Raw genomic sequence first — 20215 nt, 5'->3', positions numbered from 1 at the left:
AAGGGGAAAGGCTGTTGAGTAAGCCAACCCACAGTGCCTTCGCATCTAAATCTTGAAGGTCAGGTTTATGAAACTCCTAAATAACTGAGTCAAGTTGTTCAGCAACTCAGTGAAAAGTATTTCATTTGTTTGGTGGTGCAGCCATCAATTGCATTGTATATTTTATTACTTAATGGGTTGTTTGGCTTTATTTGGACACCCTAATCTTGTTCAGATCGTCTGTAATTTTGGCCCACTGATATATTTAGATAAAATCTGATCAAAACTAGTCATTTTCAATAGCATTCAGTGAATCAGTGCTAGGTTGACTCCATAAGTATCATCTACTTATTCCTGAGTCAGTTTTGGTAATTTGAGTCTTTCAAGAATTTGTCCATTTTGTCTGAATTTTTTAATTTGTTGGTATAAAGTTGGTATATTTTTTAATTTGTTGGTATAATTTGTTGGTATAAACTTTAGGAGTTTTCACCTTATTCTCTTCATCAGATGTTATTTATCCATGTGTTTACGTATCAGTGAAATGAACATTACTGAACATCTACCACGTATGAAGTGTCCTGACATTAACTCTAATTGGCAGAACCATTTAAAGATTAAACTCCTTGGAATCAGTGGTCCAAGCTTATTCACGTTATTGGTGCTGAAGGCAGACATACTGGAGATTTCTTTGTATTAAATCTGAAATCACCTGCATAAGCCAGTGGGGGAACAGACCTTTCTGCTTTATTGTTTTCCATTTTACTTTTGGAACATATGATGTAGTTTAAAAGCTTGGTAATGTTTGCTCTGAATTGGCTCATCTGAAAGTGATTTCAGTTGAGTAATTTAATGATTGGAACATTTCAGAGCTTTTTCCAGGGCACCATAATATTACCTTATTATCATTTTCATGTCTATAAGATCTCTAGTGATGTTCCTTCTTTCATTTCTGATATTGGTAATTTGTGTCTTTCTCTCTCTCTCTCTCTGATCAGTCCAGCTAAATGTTCATCAATTTCATTGATCTTTCAAAGAATCAGCTTTTACATAAATTTAGTTTTGCTATTTCTTTCCATATTCTAATTTATTGTTTTCTGCTCTATTATTTTCTTCCTTCTGGTTACTTTAGGTTTAACTCACCCTTCTTTTTCTTGTATTTTAAGGTGAAATTTTAGATCATTGATTTTGTCCCTCCTCTTTTATAATATAAGCTTGTAGAGTTATAAAGTTCCCTCTTAGGAACTGCTTTAGCTGAATCCTACACATTTTATATGTTGTGTTTTAATTTTAATTTAAAGCTAAATGTTTTCTAAATTTTTTGTAGTGGTGTCTCATTGTTTTTTTAATTTGCAATTCCTTAATGACATATGATGTTGACTATATTTTCGTGTACTTTTTTTTCTATCTTCTTTAGTGTGGTTTCTGTTTAGGTCTTTTGCCCATTTTTAAATCAGGTTCATTTTCTTATTGTTGAGTTTTATGGGTTATTCGTGTATTTTGGATAACAATCCCTTTTCATATATGTCTTTTGCAAATATTTTTTCACAGTCTGTGACTTGTCTTTTCATTCTACTGAGTTGCTCATTTTTTACAGTCTTTTTTCTCTCTGCTTCAGTGTGTATAGATTCTATTGTTATGTCTTCAAATTCACTAATCTTTTCTTCTGTAGTGGCTCATTGGCTCTTAATATCATCCTGTGAACTTTTTAAAATTTCAGATATTGTGGTTTTTATCTCTAGAATTTCCATTTGAGTTCTTATTTATAGCTCTACTGATCTCAATATTTTGTCTTTAAATACTCAAATACAGCTGTTTTACCATCCTTGTCTGCTAGTTCCTTGTAATGTAAAATTTTACATTTTAAATATCATTCTGCAATACTGTGAAGTTGTCATCCTTACCTAATCCCCAAGTTTCATCCCATCGTCAACTTGTACCTGGAAATTAAGATCAAAGTGATCTAGGATGGGGGAGGATCAGAGTAGAAATATCCACTAATTTATTGGGTATATCAGTTGATAATTTTAAAAAATAAACTGTAATTTTTCATTCTGTTGAAGCAACAGAATACTGTGATCAAAACAGTTACATCAAAATACTTCCTATATCAAAATAACCACAACCAAATGGCTGTGTTAATCAATCCTGTTAAAATGTTTTTCTTCAGGTATTTTTTTTCAAAAGAGAAAGTGACTTTAAAACACATCCCGTTTTAAAAGATCACAATTTCTGAAGTATTTTGTTTTGGCTCTTAGTTATCTATTTTGCCTATTTAGTCAAAACAGTTTGGAATTTTCTAAATGGACATTGAAGCAATAGATGAAACCATGAATTGGGAGACTAAAGAGTAAATTGAATGTGAGAAGACATACATCTTCTTAGCTCAGTCATTTAGGAGGGATGTCTTCCATAGTTATCCTTAAACCCATGGGGCCACCACTCTTTGCTGTTAGGTGAGAGAATGGCTACCCTGTGATCTTCAGCAATAGCATAGCAGTACTTCTTGAGACCAATGAAAATAATCCATGTTTATTAATACATATTCCTAACAGAGTAAGTGACTGCAGAAGTGTGCTTGGGTACATATGGCTGCTGGCAGGCCTCAGGTTCGCCCTGGCTACCGGCCAGAAACATTAGGGGTTTTGTCATGTAACTCTCTGCTTAGGACAGCTCACAACGTGGCAGAAAAAGCGAATCAGAGAGTGAGAAAGAGAGGGCAACCCAAGAGAGAAGCCACAGTCTTTCTGCTACCTAACACAAGAAGTAACATCCATAACTTATGCCAGATTCTATTCACTAGGATTCTGTCACTAAATCCAGCCCACACTCCTGGTAGGGGATTATACAAGGGTGTGAACACAGGAAGTTGGAGGTAGTGGTAAAGGCTGCCTACTTAATTGGTCTTATATGCAAATTGCAACTATCATCATCCAGATTACCACTTTGTTATTAAATCCACTTGACATTTATCAGTCCAAGGCATCTCACTACATTTGATCTTGTCAACCACTTACTCCTTTTTATAATTTTCTTCTCTGATTTTTGTCAGCGCTTTAGTCTGCAATTTTTTGTCTTACTTTTTTGACCTCTGTTTTTATCCTCTTTCATAGGGCTATCTTACTCTGCCAAACTTTAGGAGTTTTCACCTTATTCTCTTCATCAGATGTTATTTATCCATGTGTTTACGTATCAGTGAAATGAACATTACTGAACATCTACCACGTATGAAGTGTCCTGACATTAACTCTAATTGGCAGAACCATTTAAAGATTAAACTCCTTGGAATCAGTGGTCCAAGCTTATTCACGTTATTGGTGCTGAAGGCAGACATACTGGAGATTTCTTTGTATTAAATCTGAAATCACCTGCATAAGCCAGTGGGGGAACAGACCTTTCTGCTTTATTGTTTTCCATTTTACTTTTGGAACATATGATGTAGTTTAAAAGCTTGGTAATGTTTGCTCTGAATTGGCTCATCTGAAAGTGATTTCAGTTGAGTAATTTAATGATTGGAACATTTCAGAGCTTTTTCCAGGGCACCAAAACTTTTAACATGGTTTATGAATTCTGCATCACTCTCTGGCTGACTGTTCCCAGCTGCTGGGGAGAATTTACCAAGGCTCTCTGTAATTCCGTAGTTCCGCCCTCACAAAGGGATTTTACCTTTTATTTCCTTAAAATGTTTCCCAGTTGATCTTGGGATCAGGCTCTGATTGTGGTGAAATACCAGAGATAGGAACAGTCCAAAGTGGGTAAATATTACTGCAAACATTTACTTAATAATCACTTGGTGGAAGAGTCCTTGAACCTGGAGTCTGGGAACATCCACAATTCCTTCTGAAGACTTGACAGGGTTCTGTTGAATGAGAAGATTAATGGAGAGGAAAATGCATGAACAAAAGCTATGGGGGTTGTTACCACTGCTTCTGCCTGCTTCGTAGGAATAAAAAAGTAATAAATAGTCATTTGTGGATTAAGTGAATAATGCATGAATCTGAAGAAGATAATCCTTAGCTAAATTCAGAGTGTCCTAATTCAGGGAGCAAATGTCATGTCAATCATTGGGATGACTCTTTGGATAAGGCTCTCATTGACAGAGCAGTCTCATCGCGCACTCTCAGGGTAAATGCTCACTCATCCTCAACAACTGCTTTTTTCCTTACTTTTCTCTCCTTTCCCTCACTCTGAGAATTTTTCCATGCTTCCTTCATATTCTAAACATGATTTTTATAAACAAACTATGAGCATTACTAATGTTAAGCTGTATTAAAGAGCTGGACATATGTCAAGAAGAAAACTATTCAGGGCACCGTTCCAGAAAACACGTACCAAAATGACTTCATTCCTAGCTCCATTGCATGGTGTTGTCCTTGGCTGAAAAGTGGTGATTAATATGCCCTACAAATTCGGAAATAACTAGATGCTTTTTAAAGGGTTGATGGCAAAGAGTTTTGCTTAAATTTTTAAATTGTTGTTCCATTATAGCACAAAGTTATTTTAGTTCGTTCTCTGTTTTCTTGTTCAATAATGTCTAATCTTGGGTAAGGCAAGGCTTCCCAAATTAAGTCCCAGATCAATCAAAGCTAAACTGAGATGTCTGCTCTTTAATAGTCTTTGACAAGGAGGACACGAATTTGGTTTATATGGTTAACAGGCAACAACCTTGGGCTCAGGTGAATTGAGGCAACTTGCTCCGCTAAAAAGAGAACTGAACTTCTGGAAGGTCTTGGAACTCTTCAATTTAATTCAAGTTTACCAAGAAACTTTTGTTAAAGATGCTTTGCTGGCAGCAGAGTTACAATGATAATAAGACATGGTCTCCTGCCCTCAGGAGGTGGGGTGAGGAGAGGTAAACACATGAATAAATAATAAAAATAAGACTTAAATACTCTGTAGACAGACATCCTTCTAGACATGTAAGATAAATAAGGCAAAACATGTATGAAATGGTAACAAATCTTAACCTTCAAAATTTATGGTGTGGAAATCCATTAAGAGAGTGAATCACATGATGTGCTCTATTAGATTTGTGTGAGTGGGTGGCGAGGGGACAGGAATAGCTGACTGAAGACACTATAATTATTGAGCTATATCTCTGCTTCTAAAATCCTTGAAAGGATTCTAAAATATGGCCATCTGAGGTCCTTTCTGGACATTGGGAATCACTTTGTTCATGATGCTGGAAGTGAGAACGGCATCCATAAAGGTTTCCCCCAAACATCCCCATTCCTAGGCTGAGGAGCCATATGAGAGTTCAGTCTCAATGTTGTGTTTGGTCCCCGAAGGGAGTCCACCAAAGCACTCTGGGAGAGAAGGCTGGACAACTGGCCGCCATGGCTTTCACCCATGTTACAGTAAGTTGAAGGAGAGCTCAGGAGGTAAGGAAAGCTAGGGTGATTCCAGATACTGAAAATAAAGGTGCTTCAAACCTGAAGGAAAGAGAAAACTATTTTCTGTTCTCCCACAGACTGCATTATCTCCCCCAGCTGGTTTTTCTCCAAGGTCATCCCTAAGTCTCTGAATTCTGCCCACCCTGTTCAATGCATTTCCTTGACAGTTTCCACCCACCTCAATCTCTCCATTCCTTGAGAAGTTCAGCAGCTATTTTCTGTATCATAGATGTACCTCTTGGCTCCATGATTAGATTCTAAGCTAAGCCATTCATCCATTCAGATAGGGAGTGTCTACGATATGCCAGCACCATGCTCAGTGCTGGGACACAACAGTGAACAAAATTTCTGCCCCCAAAGATGCAAACTAATAAAGGACATATTCTACACTCTGAAAAGTGCTAGGAAGAAAATTAACAGGAAGAAAATAACTGGCAGGACAGCTCGGAGGAGACCAACTTTACAGAGACCTAAAGCAAGAGAAAAGGCAAACCATACAAAAGAGGCTGGAGCTGGGAGGATGTTCCAGGCAAGGCACGCATAAAGGAACGAAATGGAAGGCATTCAGCCTCCTCAAGGAAGTGCCGGATGGTCAGTGTGGCTAAAGCATGGTGAGCAAGAGGAAGGAGGCAGGAGACCAGGTCAGAGTGCCACACCAGGCAGGCCTGAGAAGGGATTCAACGCTGTACTTCTTTCATTCAGCATTGGCCCTCAGGCCACGACTTCCTTCAACAGTCCCCTTAATGCCTGGCACAGACCTTTGCTCAGGATGAGATTTCAGCAGATACTTGATAGTTGAAATGACTGAGGTCCCCATCTTAAGCAACCCTTCCAGAACCTCCCGCCCATCAGTCATTCTCTGCCCAACTTCAGAGTCAGGTCTCCCAGAGGTCTCTCTTCAATCTTTGTGTTTGACAATGTCCAGCCCTCACTCGTGCTTATCCCAGGAAATGGAGAGCTCAGTGGATGAGAATGACTTTGGTGAACATGTCTCATCACTAACTCTCTTCTTCTTCTTTTTCTTTTTTTCAGTTTTATTGAGATGTATAGTAATTGACAAATAAAATTTGGTTGGCCAAAAAGTTCATTTGAGTTTTTCTGTAAGATGTTACAAATGAACTTTTTGGCCAATCCAGTACTCAAAAGTGTACATCGTGATGATTTGAGTTACATACACATTATGAAAGGATTCCTCCCATTGAACTATTTAAATTAACACAATCATCACCTCACATATTTACTTTTGTGTGTGTGTGTGAGAACATTGAAGTTCTACTGTCTTCCAAATTTCAGTTATACGGTACAGTGTTATCAGACTAATTTACTTCTGAGAGGTGGTCCAGCAGTGTGGTTAAAGTCTGAAACTTGGGAGTCAGGCTTCCGGAGATCCTTATCCTGGTATATTTCCCTCTAGCTGTGCCCTGCGGGATGAATTGCTTCACCTCCTTAGCCTCAGGTTTCTGGCTGACAAGAGTGCTTTCTCACAGAGTTTCTGTGGGGATTAAATGGCATGATGCATAGAAAGCCCTCAGGCAGTTCCTGGCACACAGTGATTAGCTATTAATGATTAGCTATTGTTAGCTATTGCTATATTATTAGCATTAGCATTATCAACCATGGCCCTTAAAATGCCCCAGATTTCCCATTTCATCCTCCCCTTCTGTATTTGGAGAAATGCTAAGGCACAGCTGGGTGTCACTTCTGTGATGGGTTCCCAAGACCCTCAGGCAAAAGTGAAGGTCTCTTTAGGGCTTCCCTGGTGGCGCAGTGGTTGAGAGTCCGCCTGCCGATGCAGGGGACACAGGTTCGTGTCCCGGTCCTGGAAGATCCCACATGATGCGGAGCGGCTGGGCCCATGAGCCATGGCCGCTGAGCCTGCGCGTCCGGAGCCTGTGCTCCACAACGGGAGAGGCAACAACAGTGGGAGGCCCGCGTACCGCAAAAAAAAAAAAAAAGTGAAGGTCTCGCTTCTCTCATCTCCGCAGCAATCTGTGTGCTCCACCTTGGTGATACCTGATGCTCACCTCATTGCATGATGACTGTTTAGGTGGTCTCTCCTGTGCAATTGTGCAGCCCATGAGAAGAGAGACAGTGCCTCTGTGTAACAGCTGTCAATTCAAGACTCACATTTTTTCACATTTTAACATCTCTGAAGTTGAGGATGCAATCCTATAATGGTACGGCAAAGCTAACTGATCATGCTCTTTTCTTTCTTAGTGTCACATAAAATAACACATCTTACAATATTCGGTTCCATAGATTAGATGAAATATGGTAGCTTTGGGCGTGACCTTCAGAGTAAGACTTCTGAGATAGTTTATTTGTGACCTTGAGCGAGTTACATGCTTAAGCTTTCTCTATCACAGTTTCTGATCTGTACAATAGACATAATAATTGTATCTCACTCATACAGTTGTTGTAAGGATTCAATGACAACATTTTGTAAGGCGTTTAGAATAGTTCAGGGCACATTATAAATGTAGAATTATTAGCTACTGCTGTTTGTGTTCCTAGTGACCAACTCAGTATCTGGCCATGATGGGGGTTCCATAAAGATCTGACAAATAAACAAAAGACTAAAACAGCAAACTAACTATGACAGCCATGGGGGGGCAGGCTCAGACCTTCCCTCAAGAGGCCCCCGCTGGCTGATGGCCATCTTCACCTTCAGGATCACACCCCTGGTCAGCGACCTGGCAGAGTAGGGGTTCTAAGTTCAGTGGTTTCTGCCGAACAGGGGCTCCTCCATCAGGCTTTGCTTCGGGGCTCGGCTCCCGCCTGGCCCAGGCTCTCTCAGAGCTGTATAATGGGCCTGAGTCCCTTCTCTTTTTTAACACCCATCAACCTACCATCACGGCTCAGGGTCAAAATCCCCGTGCTGGGATTTCTGCGAGCATACACCAAGCCACGTTTGCTTACTCAGGGGAATCCCTCCCCCTCATAGGCCCCAGGAAGGCTGTCTGAGACCCCACCACAAAAGGCAAAACTCAGCAGGGAACTTCAGCTGGGACCTCTCCCCTCCTGCCCCACAGTGGACCTTTCCCTGGTTCTTTGCGTCCACCGCCAACCGAGGCCACAGCTGACTCTGGTTGTCCCAGAGCAGAGCCCCCGGAAACTCTGCCTCCGGGATCTCTTCTTGGCCAGGAGCCAAAGAGGCTCAGTTTAACTTCTGTTACTAAAAATATATTCTGTTTCCCCCTGTCCTGTGCTTAATTCAAGAGACTAACTGAAATGCTGGGTACACACGGGGCCTATTTTTATTCCCACCTCCTTCTGCGTACCCTCCTCCCCTTCCAAATGCAGCCCTCCAAATCCTGGACTTCTCCTCAGCCCAAGTGCTGCAATGGAAAAAATGAGAACTCTTTCTCTCAATCAGATGAACACTTGTTTCCATAACTGGCCATTCGTCACACCCCTTCCTGTCCCACTGTGCACTCAGTCGGCCCTTCCAGGATAAGGATCACATGAAAAAAAGGGGAGTTTTGATTTCCGTCCAAAGAAACCAATGACTGTTCATGGCGAGTAACTTGTGGAGGCCTAAAGTGGGACTTTGCTTTAGCCATCGACATTCTTAGCCCTGGATTCCAGGGCAGCCCCTTACCCTTTAGAATTATCTACCATCTCAGGAGGCCGTCCTCCTTGTCTTAAGGGCCCAGATGGCTGACACACGACTAACACATAGCGTATAGTCACTCTGAAATGTCGAATGGAGCCTGAACTATGCTAGGAGGTAAAAGTGGAAAACCAATAAAATGGGAAATAATTGTGTTATAAAAAATGTTATTTATTTTTGTTAACACTGTCAGGAATTTCCCTTTAAATAGCCAGCTCTCCAAGCACAAGCACAAGAAGATCACTTTACAGAAATGTGTGTTTTCACAGTAATTTTTGCTCTGGTCTACAAAGGGGCTACTCTCCTGCAGGTGAAACCAGCTTCTTTCTTCTCAGCTTCGTGGCTGGAGTTCATAGGCTCCGATGTGCTGGCAAGAGTGACCTGGGGCTGGACCCACCAGGCTGCTCTTAGCTGAAGGATCTCTATGGGCCAAGCAATGGCTCTCTTGACAGCAGCTCTTCCTACCTTCCCTGAACTCTGGGGCATGGCCCATGTTTGCATCTGGGAAAGGGTCTAAGCAGGCCTGGTTAGGATTAAAGGTGCCCAGAAAGTTGAGAGGATTGGGAAGGTGATGTTCTGAAGAAAGACGCTGATTCAGACCCTACAAAAGATCATATTCCACACCAGACTGGTACTAACCCCTCTAGGGATTGTCTGGAATAAGGGAGCTCAGCTGTGGTTGCACATTGGACTCACATGGGGATATTTTTTCAGAATATTAAAGCTAGGGCCCCCTGCCCAGAGATGCTGACTCAGTTGGGGGTAGGGCTCTGGAATGAGTATTTTTGAAAAACTCCCCCAGGTGTTTTTAATCTGCACCCACTGAGCACTCCTGTGGTAGAGAGCTGGGCATCCGACACCTGACCACAGTCTTGGGACTCAGTCAGAATGAGACAGGCTTTGGTGAGAAGAAATTTAGGAGCAATGAGTGGTATTTGGAGAACACACCTGCATGGTGTATACATTGTATGGATATCTTCACAGGTGTGCAAAATGTATATTTAAGTATATACAATGTGTGACACATTTGAATGCAACAAAATCAAAAATAGCATTAGTCTTGAGAGAGTCTCCTCATAAGATAACTTTTCGGCTTGAATGCTATTTTTTTCTCTCTTACTATTGTAAAACCTGTTTTAAAACATTGATATTATGAACAAATATTGTATGATTCCATTTATACCTAGCACACTCAAATTCATGGAGACAGAAAGTTAGAATAGTGGTTACCAGGGACTGGAGGTAGGAAGGAATGGGGAGTTCTTTTTTTTTTTTTTTTTTTTTGTGGTACGCGGGCCTCTCACTGCTGTGGCCTCTCCCGTTGCGGAGCACAGGCTCCGGATGCGCAGACTCAGCGGCCATGGCTCACGGGCCCAGCCGCTCCGCGGCATGTGGGATCTTCCCGGACCGGGGCACGAACCCGCGTCCCCTGCATCGGCAGGCGGACTCTCAACCACTGCGCCACCAGGGAAGCCCGGGGAAGTTCTTATTTAATGAGTAGAGTTTCATTTAGGAAGATGAAAAGGTTCTGGAGGTGGATGATGGTGGTGATTGCCCAACAACGTGAATGGACTTAATGCAACTGAACTGTACATTTCAAGACAGTTGAAATGAGATTTTAAAATCAAATTGTAAGATATTGTACCTTTTCAGGTAACTTTTAAGGTTCCAAGTTTAACAAGTTCCCATGATGCATATGGCATTATACAGAATCTTGGAAACAAATTATTTCCTTCTTGCCCTAGATGCTTCAGAGGTAATCTCAGCTTCCTGCTTGTGAGCTGTCTAGACCATGGACCAGCACCCTGAGATCTCTACTCTTAATTTACTGCTCTCCAGAAACCCCTGAGACTTTCTACGTAGCTACTCACAGGAGTTGCCCCTATACTTCCCACCCCCACCCTGAGACCCCCTCACTCTCCCTGCTATTTCTTAACCATCCAGAAATTCTTGAGGGCTTTGTCACTCACAGCCTCATTCACCATTGCATTCAGCTCTGAGGATGTTTGAACGGAGCGTCAGAGTTTGTATGTAGGGAAACGGAATGTAGTGAAGTGGGAGTTTAACGCCTCTTTGAGGATACTGTAACTAAAAACAGAGAGTGGATTAGTTTCAATTTTGTCAGGTGGGTGGCTCTAAGATGACAGTAGCATAAGTGGCCTACATGAATCAGCTATTTCATGTATTCATTCTTCAAAAACTTATAGAGGAGCTACTATGAGCCAAGACTTGTCATAGAGACATTGAGAGGATTCCAAGAAGTCCCAGACTAGTTAAGGAGATCAAATGGGCCCTAACTGTAGAACATAAGGTCCATAAGCAAGGCACAAATATGCACTCTTGGTTGCAAGGGCAGAAATATATTGAGCTTTAAGTAATAAGGAATGTATTGGCTCACAGGATAGGAAAGTCCAGGGCAAGGTTGCCTTCAGGCACAGCTGGATCCAGGCACTCAACATCTTCAGAATCTTCTCTCAACTCTGTGTGGTCCTTGTTCTGGGGTAGGCTTACCTTTTGTGGTAACTAGAATGCTCTGAGTTTATTTTCTACTAGTTTAGCAAATTCCACTTAAAGAGAGCTATTTTCTAAGAGCTTCAACACAATTCTAGAAGTGAGAGATGGGGAGATGGGGGAAAACCGGAAGTTGACTCTACTCAAACTATACAGACTAGGTGTAGAAGAGCCAGGTGAAGGGGAGGGGAAGATGTTTTCCAGTGGAAATGGAACCATCTTTACCAGAAGAGGGAATAGATCCTAGAATTTTCCTCACCACAGTATAGTAGTTTAGATGAGGTAGTGGCCTGGTACCCTGTAGTTTCCTAAGAGAAGGCTTCCCAAAGGGACCAGTATATAAATTGGTCTTTAAGCCTTTAGGAATGGGTGGGATCTGGTCATGGAAGGAAGAGAAGGTTTAGAGGGAAGGCCCACCCAGAGGAAGAGCAGCACAAGAAATGTGAATACTAATCAGTGATTTTAGACGAGAAGGTTATGTGTAATCAGTCTATCATTCGATGATACAAGTTGGTCCAGAGAGAACAACCCTGAACTGAGGCAGGAGGCATCCCTAAGCCCTCTGAGCAGACCTGCCTTGGGACTGCCTCAGTCTTTCAGGAATGATAAAGTGTTTTCCGGAAAAGAAGCAGGGCTAGCAATGATGCAATTTTAAGTGAACTAAATGTCATATCACAGTCACTCTTGGTCAAAAACACACAAGAAAATACCTACAGAAGTTGCTGAGAAAGTTAAACCATTCCTTAGGTTGGGATATAATTTGCTGTTGGTGCTCTTAGATTTTTGTTTTCTTGTTTTGTCTTTCAGAGTATGGTGAGACAAGAGAGAACCTCGCCCGTTATGAGTTTTCCAATGAGCCTTGTGTGGAAAAAAAAACAGGTAAGAGAGCTCAGTATTATCCTGAAGCACAGGATAACATTCTATCAATACAAGAAAGTAATATTGAGGTCTTAGAAATAGAGTTCGGATATTTTCTTTTGTTTTACTTTTTTGCCTTAAAAAAAGATAATAAAAGCCCTCAAAGAGGATTATTTATGAAAAACAGAACTCCATGGCCTGCTTCAGCCGTCATTGTAGGAGCACCTTTTCAGATACAAGTTGTTTTCCCAAACATTCTTGAAAATTCTGAGAGGCTGTGTAATGTTGAATGCTTTCAAGCCTCAAATCAGAAGCCAGAAAACAGCTCCAGGGCCTCGAAATGCTTCCAAATCTCTAAGGTTTTCTTATTTAAGATTTTAAAATTCCTAGTGTATCTGCCTCGAACACCCCAATCCACAGTCGTGAGCACAGGGAATTTTTATTTCATTGTGGACCCACTCTTTGTGGGTTAATTCTACATGGGAGGCAATTTTGATAAATGATAGATAACCATTGTTATCTAGTCCTTCCCTCAACAAATGCAGAGAACCAGGAAGCAGAGACAAAGAGATCCAAGAAACAAAACCAAAGCCAATGTTTATTCTTGATTTTTGTCACTACATCTTTTGTGCTTCCTTATCTTCCTCTACTGTTAAATATATAATAACCGGAACTTTATTAATATACACATAAAGAAAACATGCGCAGCATGTGAGCGTGGTAGGTAGTGGCCGGTGTTGGCACCAGGGTTTATGAAGCAGGACTCTGCATGGTCTGCAGTGGTCTCATGCTGTTCCCAAGTGCAAAATCCTCCCACGAAAAGCAACATAAGCCATGTGGGGCTAAAGGAGGCGAATAACAACAAAAAGTTTCTGTTCAAACTAAGGGACAGGTCTGCGCTTTAATTTTTTTCCTGAGACTTAGCTTTGTTCTTTCCTCCAACAAATGTTTTAAAATTAGTGAAATACCAAAGGAGATGTGGAGGAAGGAGACACGGGATGGAATTAGCAAAAGCATAAATGGAATCCGGGATGTGCTGTGATGGATGACTGATCGATCTCTTAATGAAGAAAAAATGCACGGAGTATTTCATCAGCCCCTCTTTCCCTAAGAGGGAAAAGCACATACATTTTTGTGTTTGGATAAATAGCTAAGGCTTTTGCAGAGTGGAAAAGTGTCATGAGAAAATGGAAAATGTCTCTATTGTCTACAGCACATGAAATATCTAAGAGTAATAAAATAGTAAAGGGCAGGAAGGTATATCGTAAAAAATTATAGTGCACATGTTGGATGAAAAGCAAAATTATGGGATTAAATGGTTGTGTTACTGAAATAGCACTTGGTACATAGACTCAAACATTCCTTTTCACATTCAGTTTCTCAGAGGCTTGACTTCAGATGCCTGAGCACTTTCAACATTATGTTGGCCTTTATTCTTCTTTATCTGGAAAAACACGACAGCTAAAATTATACCTAAAAGAGAAAATGCAGAGTCAAAGAGATGGAGTCTTAAAATGTACTGTCACATTCATTTATAAGGTAGCACCTGCATAGGAAAAAATGACTCATGTAATTTCATTTTTGTTTGTGGTTCAACAAAGTTTCATTGTCCTGGTGATTAAGAGATTCTAGGCATGGGCTTTCTTGGATAAGTAAGCTTACCACTTATCTTGTTGTCAGTAAATATGTAACAAGTCCCAAGTCATATCGAAGCTGGTGGCTATCGCTGGGTCTCTATCAAGGAATATAGGACTTAATGCCTACACTACCCTGAAGACTAAGTGCGTGAGCATTAGACAGAATTCCTGAACTTCAGACACAGTCAATAAATGTTGATTCCAGTTCTTCTTCCTCTTCCCTAGAGGAAGTAGTCCAATGAGAAAAACCAGAAAGCTGTTCTCAGACCAATTCACCTACCTAAAGCCTACTTTCACCATGTCCACATCAAGTATTACATTTTCTTTGCCGTCTTCCTTGTCGCTCCAGCTTGAGTAGACTACCTAACCTCTCTGGTTTCCCCCATCTCTGACCTACTACAAAATTACATTGTGCATTTTAGCACTATGTATACTATAAATCAGAGACTTATCTGGAAAAGTAAGTCGTTTTTAAGAAATTAACCTGGCAGTAAGTTTACAAGAGGAATCATGGCAAAAAAGACTGGATACTCAGAAGCCCATTAAGAATCTTGCAATAATCCCAACCCTCCTATTTTGAAAAAAGTAAGGATATGAAACTACAAGATCCTATTACTTCTATCTTTAGATCACCAAACTCATCCAATCTTTAACTTGTTGTAAAATTATGAGAGTAAATGGTCATGTTAGAAAACCATGGCATAAAAACTCAAAAATCCTTTCAAGATGAGAGGACAAATAGAATAAGAAAAGGCATAGAAGTAGAGGGGAGTTTGATAAGTGAGTAAACCTCAAAAGCCAGCTCAATTAGTATAAAAGGTGTGCACCAAACTGTGGTTCTCAAAGAGAAATGATGGTCACCATGCAATATTAGGATGCGTAATGGTCATGTCACAAAGGCCCTTCTATGCCATAATAATGAGGAATTCGAATGGAAGGGTATAAGGAAATGAGATCCCTTTTAGAGCTGTGAATCAGAGTCCAATGTGGTAGACTGGATGGTGGCAGAAAAGACCAGATGCCAAGAGAGCAATTAAGAAGACTTAGAATAATCCCAGCTCTTCCTTTAAAAGAGAAAGGATGTGGAACTGTATAAACCCCTTTACACAGGTGAATTGATGAAGTATCTACTTTTTATTTTTAGTACATCTTTTTTGGAGTATAATTGCTTCTCAATGCTGTGTTAGTTTCTGTTGTACAACAAAATGAATCAGCCATATGCATACATATATCCCCATATCCCCTCCCTCTTGAGCCTCCCTCCCACCCTCCCTATCCCATCCCTCTAGGTCATCGCAAAGCACCGAGCTGATCTCCCTGTGCTATGCTGCTGCATCCCACTAGCTATCTATTTTACATTTGGTAGTGTACATATGTCGATGCTACCCTCACTTCACCCCAGCTTCCCCCTCCCCACCCTGTGTCCTCAAGTCCATCTTCTGTGTCTACGTCTTTATTCCTGCCCTGCCACTAGGTTCATTGGTACCATTTTTTTTTTTTTTTTAGATTCCATATATATATACGTTAGCATACAGTATTTGTTTTTCTCTTTCTGACTTACTTCAATCTGTATAACAGACTCTAGGTCCATCTACCTCACTACAAATAACTCAATTTCGTTTCTTTTAATGGCTGAGTAATATTCCACTATATATATGTGCCACATCTTCTTTATCCATTCATCTGTTGATGGACACTTAGGTTGCTTCCATGTCCTGGCTATTGTAAATAGTGCTGCAATGAACATTGTGGTACATGTCTCTTTTTGAATTATGATTTTTTCAGGGTATATGCCCAGTAGTGGGATTGCTGGGTCATATGGTAGTTCTACTTTTAGTTTTTTAAGGAACCTCCATACTGTTCTCCATAGTGGTTGTATCAATTTACATTTCCACCAACAGTGCAAGAGGGTTCCCTTTTCTCCACACCCTCTCCAGCATTTATTGTTTCTAGATTTTTTGATGATGGCCATTTTGACCCGTGTGAGGTGATACCTCATTGTAGTTTTGATTTGCATTTCTCTAATAATTAGTGATTTTGAGCATCTTTTCATGTGCCTCTTGGCCACCTATATGTCTTCTTTGGTGAAATACAAGTAGCTTATGGAGCTCAACAGCAAAAAAACAAACAACTCAATTAAAAAATGGGCAGAAGTATCTACTTCTAATACTTAACTTGTGGTGAAGACACCAGTTGAAAGAGGGTAAGGACTACAGTAGGTACTGAGCTGTTTACAAAAAAGAAGACAGGGAACTCTGCTATCTAGCCAGGCCAGGGGCCATGGCAGAATGAGCCCTGTGATGCAGTGGAATTATTCTGAAATAATAAAGAATCAAGGCCCACAGTCACAAAACATAAAAAGGGGAGTTCTGCAACATTTCAGGTATGCCAGCATCTCCACTGGAAGGCTAGCTTCTACCTATTCCAACAATGGCAGACTAGACCATAAGCTCTGTGAGTGATGGATCTGTGTATATCTGTCACTGTGTTCCCCACCAAGCACTGTGCCTGACACATAGCAGAGGCACAGCTACTGCATTTCTTTCTCCTTCATCATGAAAGCTTGGTAACTAAGCATAAAATACAATAATTTATTCTTTAAAGCCTCTTATGTTGTATTTCCCAACCTAACCAGCAAGGCAGTGATAGGTAGAGGGTGGTACTAAAGCAGTAGCTCCCAATCAGGAAAGTTGGAGATGGTTTACTGGTGATCTATATTCTTGGTTATTGCCTAGATTGCCATTTGAGCAGCCCCACACCAGTCCATGAAGTCAGATCCTGATGTGAGCTTATGTTTCCAAGGCCCAGAACAGAAATCCTTGAATCTGAGAAATTATACTCACCGATGACCAAAAAGGTGGTAAGGAGTATACCAACTGTCATGCCCACAGTAGGTATCCCAGGCATGTGATCTGCTGGCTGGAAACACCTATCTTCCACACACTTGCAGAAAGTAACTGAAAAACAGAACCATATTTTGTAGATAAATTTTTGAGCGAACAATTGCAGAATCCCATCTCAAAGACAAGAATTCCTACAAACTACCATATTGACAGACATTATCCCAAGTTGCCTGCAGCAAAATATCTACCTGGTAAAGAGACAATTCCTTCCAAGGGTGGCCGACCGCCATCATTGATGCGGACTGGGATGTGGTAAACTCTCTCCTCAAAGCCCGTGTGCTTGGTGGAGAGCCTGGCATGAGTTCCTGTCAGAATATGGAAAAAATGACTGATGTGAGAACACAACTGCAGGCCCCTGGATGAGCAGGAATAAAGTTCATCTCTGTATCATATAATACTAAAGTTGACTAGGAAATGGTTAGATATAAGTATGAGTTAAACTACCAAAAGTATTACCACTCCACAGGTAACCTCCAAAATGTTAAAAAGGATGCTAAAACATCCTTCAAGTTCTCAATTCATGACTTCTCTTTAGAAATGAATACTAAACATAGCAGGTTGTCATTACTCGTGGTAGTTATGTTCCATATAGTGTCCGCAAACACTGAATTAGAAAGAGAAAACATATTTGAAGAAATAACTGCTAACTTTTTTCCAAATTTGATGAAAAGTCTAAATCCTCAGATCCAAGAAGACAAACAAATCTTAGGAAAAAGAAAAACGAACAAAACTACACCAAGGCACATAATACTCAGATTACTTAAAACTAGTGAAAAAAAAAAATCGTAAAGACATCCAGAGAAAAAAGACACATGACATTCAAAGGAACGAAGAAGAAACAATACAATCCAGAACACAAAGGAGAAATATCTTTAAAGTACTGAAAGAAAAAAGTCTCAATAAGTTTAAAAGTATTCCAGTCAGGGCTTTCCCTGGTGGTGCAGTGGTTAAGAGTCCGCCTGCCGATGCAGGGGACACGGGTTCGTGCCCCAGTCCGGGAGGATCCCACATGCTGCAGAGTGGCTGGGCCCGTGAGCCATGGCCACTGAGCCTACACGTCCGGAGCCTGTGCTCCGCAACGGGAGAGGCCACAACAGTGAGAGGCCCGCATACAGAAAAAAAAAAAAAAAGTATTCCAGTCAAATGTTCTCTGGTCACTACAGAGTTAAAGTATTTTTTTAATTTTATACGGTAGGCGGGCCTCTCACTGTTGTGGCCTCTCCCGTTGTGGAGCACAGCCTCCAGATATGCAGGCCCAGCGGCCATGGCTCACGGGCCCAGCCGCTCCGCGGCATGTGGGATCCTCCCAGACTGGGGCATGAACCCGTGTCCCCTGCATCGGCAGGTGGACTCTCAACCACTGCACCACCAGGAAAGCCCCAGAATTAAATTAGAAATCAGTAACCAGGAATATGTGGGAAATCCCCACATATATGAGAACTAAATAGCCCACTTCTAAATAACCCATGTGTCACAAGAGAAATCTAAAGGGAAATTAGAAAGTATTTTGAACTGAATGAAAATGAAAACATATCAAACTTTATAGAATACAGCTAACATGACACTAAGAGATAAACTTATAGCACCAAATGCCTATGTTAACAAAGAAAAAGTTCTCAATTGCCTCAGCTTCCATCTAAATAAAAATAGAAAAAGAAGAACAAGCTAAATACAGCATAAGAAGAATAAAGGAAATAACAAAGATCTGAACAATGAAATACAAAACAAAAAAATAGAGCAAAATCAATGAAACCAATAGCTGGTTCATTGAGAATATATCAACAAAATTAATAACTTCTAGCCAGCTTGATCAGGACCAAAATAGAGGCAAATTTTTCCAATATCAGAATGAGGTGATATCACTACATATTCTGCAGATATTAAAAGAATAATAAAATAACGTTATGAATAACTTTGTGCCAATAAATTAGACAAATCAAATGAAATAGAGAAATTATTTGAAAGATACAAACTAACAAGCTCAACCAAAAATAAATCTATAACTTGAATAGCCCTATATCTATTAAAGAAATTGAATTTGTAGTTAACTCATGGTAAGGACACCAGTTGAAAGAGGGTAAGGACTACAGTAGGCACTGAGTCCTACTGTAGAAAACTTTGGGCCAGAAGCCTTCACTGGTGAATTCTATCAAACATTAAGGAAGAAATAAAAAACAATTTTACACAAACTTCCAGGTAATTGAAGAGGTAGAACCCTTCCTAACTCATTCTATGAAGCCAGCATTACTCTGATACCAAAATCAGACGAAGACACTGCAAGAAGAGAAAAATACAGACCAATATCCCTTAGGAATATAGATAGAAATAACCTTAAAATTTTAGCAGATCAAATCCAACCGCATATAAAAATGCTAATATTTCACCACCAAGTAAGCTTTATCCCAGGAAGAGAAGACTGAATTAACATCCAAAAGTTGATTGATATACTTCTCCAATTAACAGACAAAAACAACAACAACCAGGGCTTCCCTGGTGGCACAGTGGTTGAGAGTCCGCCTGCCGATGCAGGGGACACGGGTTTGTGCCCCGGGCCGGGAAGATCCCACATGCCGCGGAGCGGCTGGGCCCATGAGCCATGGCCACTGAGCCTGTGCGTCCGGAGCCTGTGCTCCGCAACGGGAGAGGCCACAACAGTGAGAGGCCCACGTACCCCCCCAAAACAACGACAATAACAACAACAACCAAAACCCCAAATCAACCATACAATCGTCTCAATAGATGCAGAAAAATACAGCTGAAGTTTTTAGCACCCATTCCTAATTTAAAAAAACCCAAAAACACCTCTCAGCAAGTTAAGAATAGAAGATAGAGTCCTTAGTCTGATAAAGGGTATCTACAAAAAACCTATAGCTAACTTTATACTTAATGGTGAAAGACTATGAATGCCACCTCCCTAAGATTAGGAACAACAAGTTGTTTCTGCTCTCACTACCTTCATTCAACATTGTCCTGAAGATTTTAGCCGCTAAGAAAGCAAGCTAAAGATATAAAAGCCATCCAGACTGGAAAGGAAATAAAACCTATAATTCACAGACAACATGACTGTCTATGTAGAAAATCTATGAAAACGTAAGAAAAAGAGGGAGAGAGAACTTACAAGTGAGGTCAGCAATGTTACAAGGCTACAAGATCAATATACAAAAATCATCAATTATATCTCCATATCCTGGAATTACTTAAAAATTTTAAATTTTTAAACATCTAAAATAGCACAAACATATGAAATGCTTAGGGGAAATTCTATAAGAACTATACATTGAAAATTAGAACACATTGCTCAGAGAAAGTAAAGAAGACCTAAAT

General features: G+C 40.6%; 1 protein-coding gene and 1 long non-coding RNA gene across 5 annotated transcripts in view; one reads left to right on the top strand and one right to left on the bottom strand.

Moving 5' to 3' along the window:
• Positions 1 to 3682: 3682 nt before the first annotated feature.
• Positions 3683 to 20215, top strand: part of LOC137210155 (uncharacterized) — a 34624-nt gene continuing 18091 nt past the window's right edge. For both annotated transcript variants that reach the window (XR_010936283.1, XR_010936282.1), the window contains exons 1-2: positions 3683 to 4101; positions 12301 to 12372. This is a non-coding gene — a long non-coding RNA (uncharacterized lncRNA). The remainder of the gene's footprint in view (positions 4102 to 12300; positions 12373 to 20215) is intronic.
• Positions 12954 to 20215, bottom strand: part of CDH17 (cadherin 17) — a 137513-nt gene continuing 130251 nt past the window's right edge. For all 3 annotated transcript variants that reach the window (XM_067711769.1, XM_067711771.1, XM_067711770.1), the window contains exons 16-18: positions 17080 to 17196; positions 16832 to 16945; positions 12954 to 13824 (exon numbers count right to left, since the gene is read on the bottom strand). In XM_067711769.1, the coding sequence (XP_067567870.1) occupies positions 13724 to 13824; positions 16832 to 16945; positions 17080 to 17196 (332 nt within the window). In that variant the 3' untranslated portion in view covers positions 12954 to 13723. The remainder of the gene's footprint in view (positions 13825 to 16831; positions 16946 to 17079; positions 17197 to 20215) is intronic.

This window comes from Pseudorca crassidens, chromosome 17 (genome assembly GCF_039906515.1).
Source record: "Pseudorca crassidens isolate mPseCra1 chromosome 17, mPseCra1.hap1, whole genome shotgun sequence".
NCBI classification, from domain to species: domain Eukaryota; kingdom Metazoa; phylum Chordata; class Mammalia; order Artiodactyla; family Delphinidae; genus Pseudorca; species Pseudorca crassidens.
The sequence above is the reverse complement of the archived record's forward strand: the minus strand, read 5'-3'. Positions and strand labels throughout refer to the sequence as shown.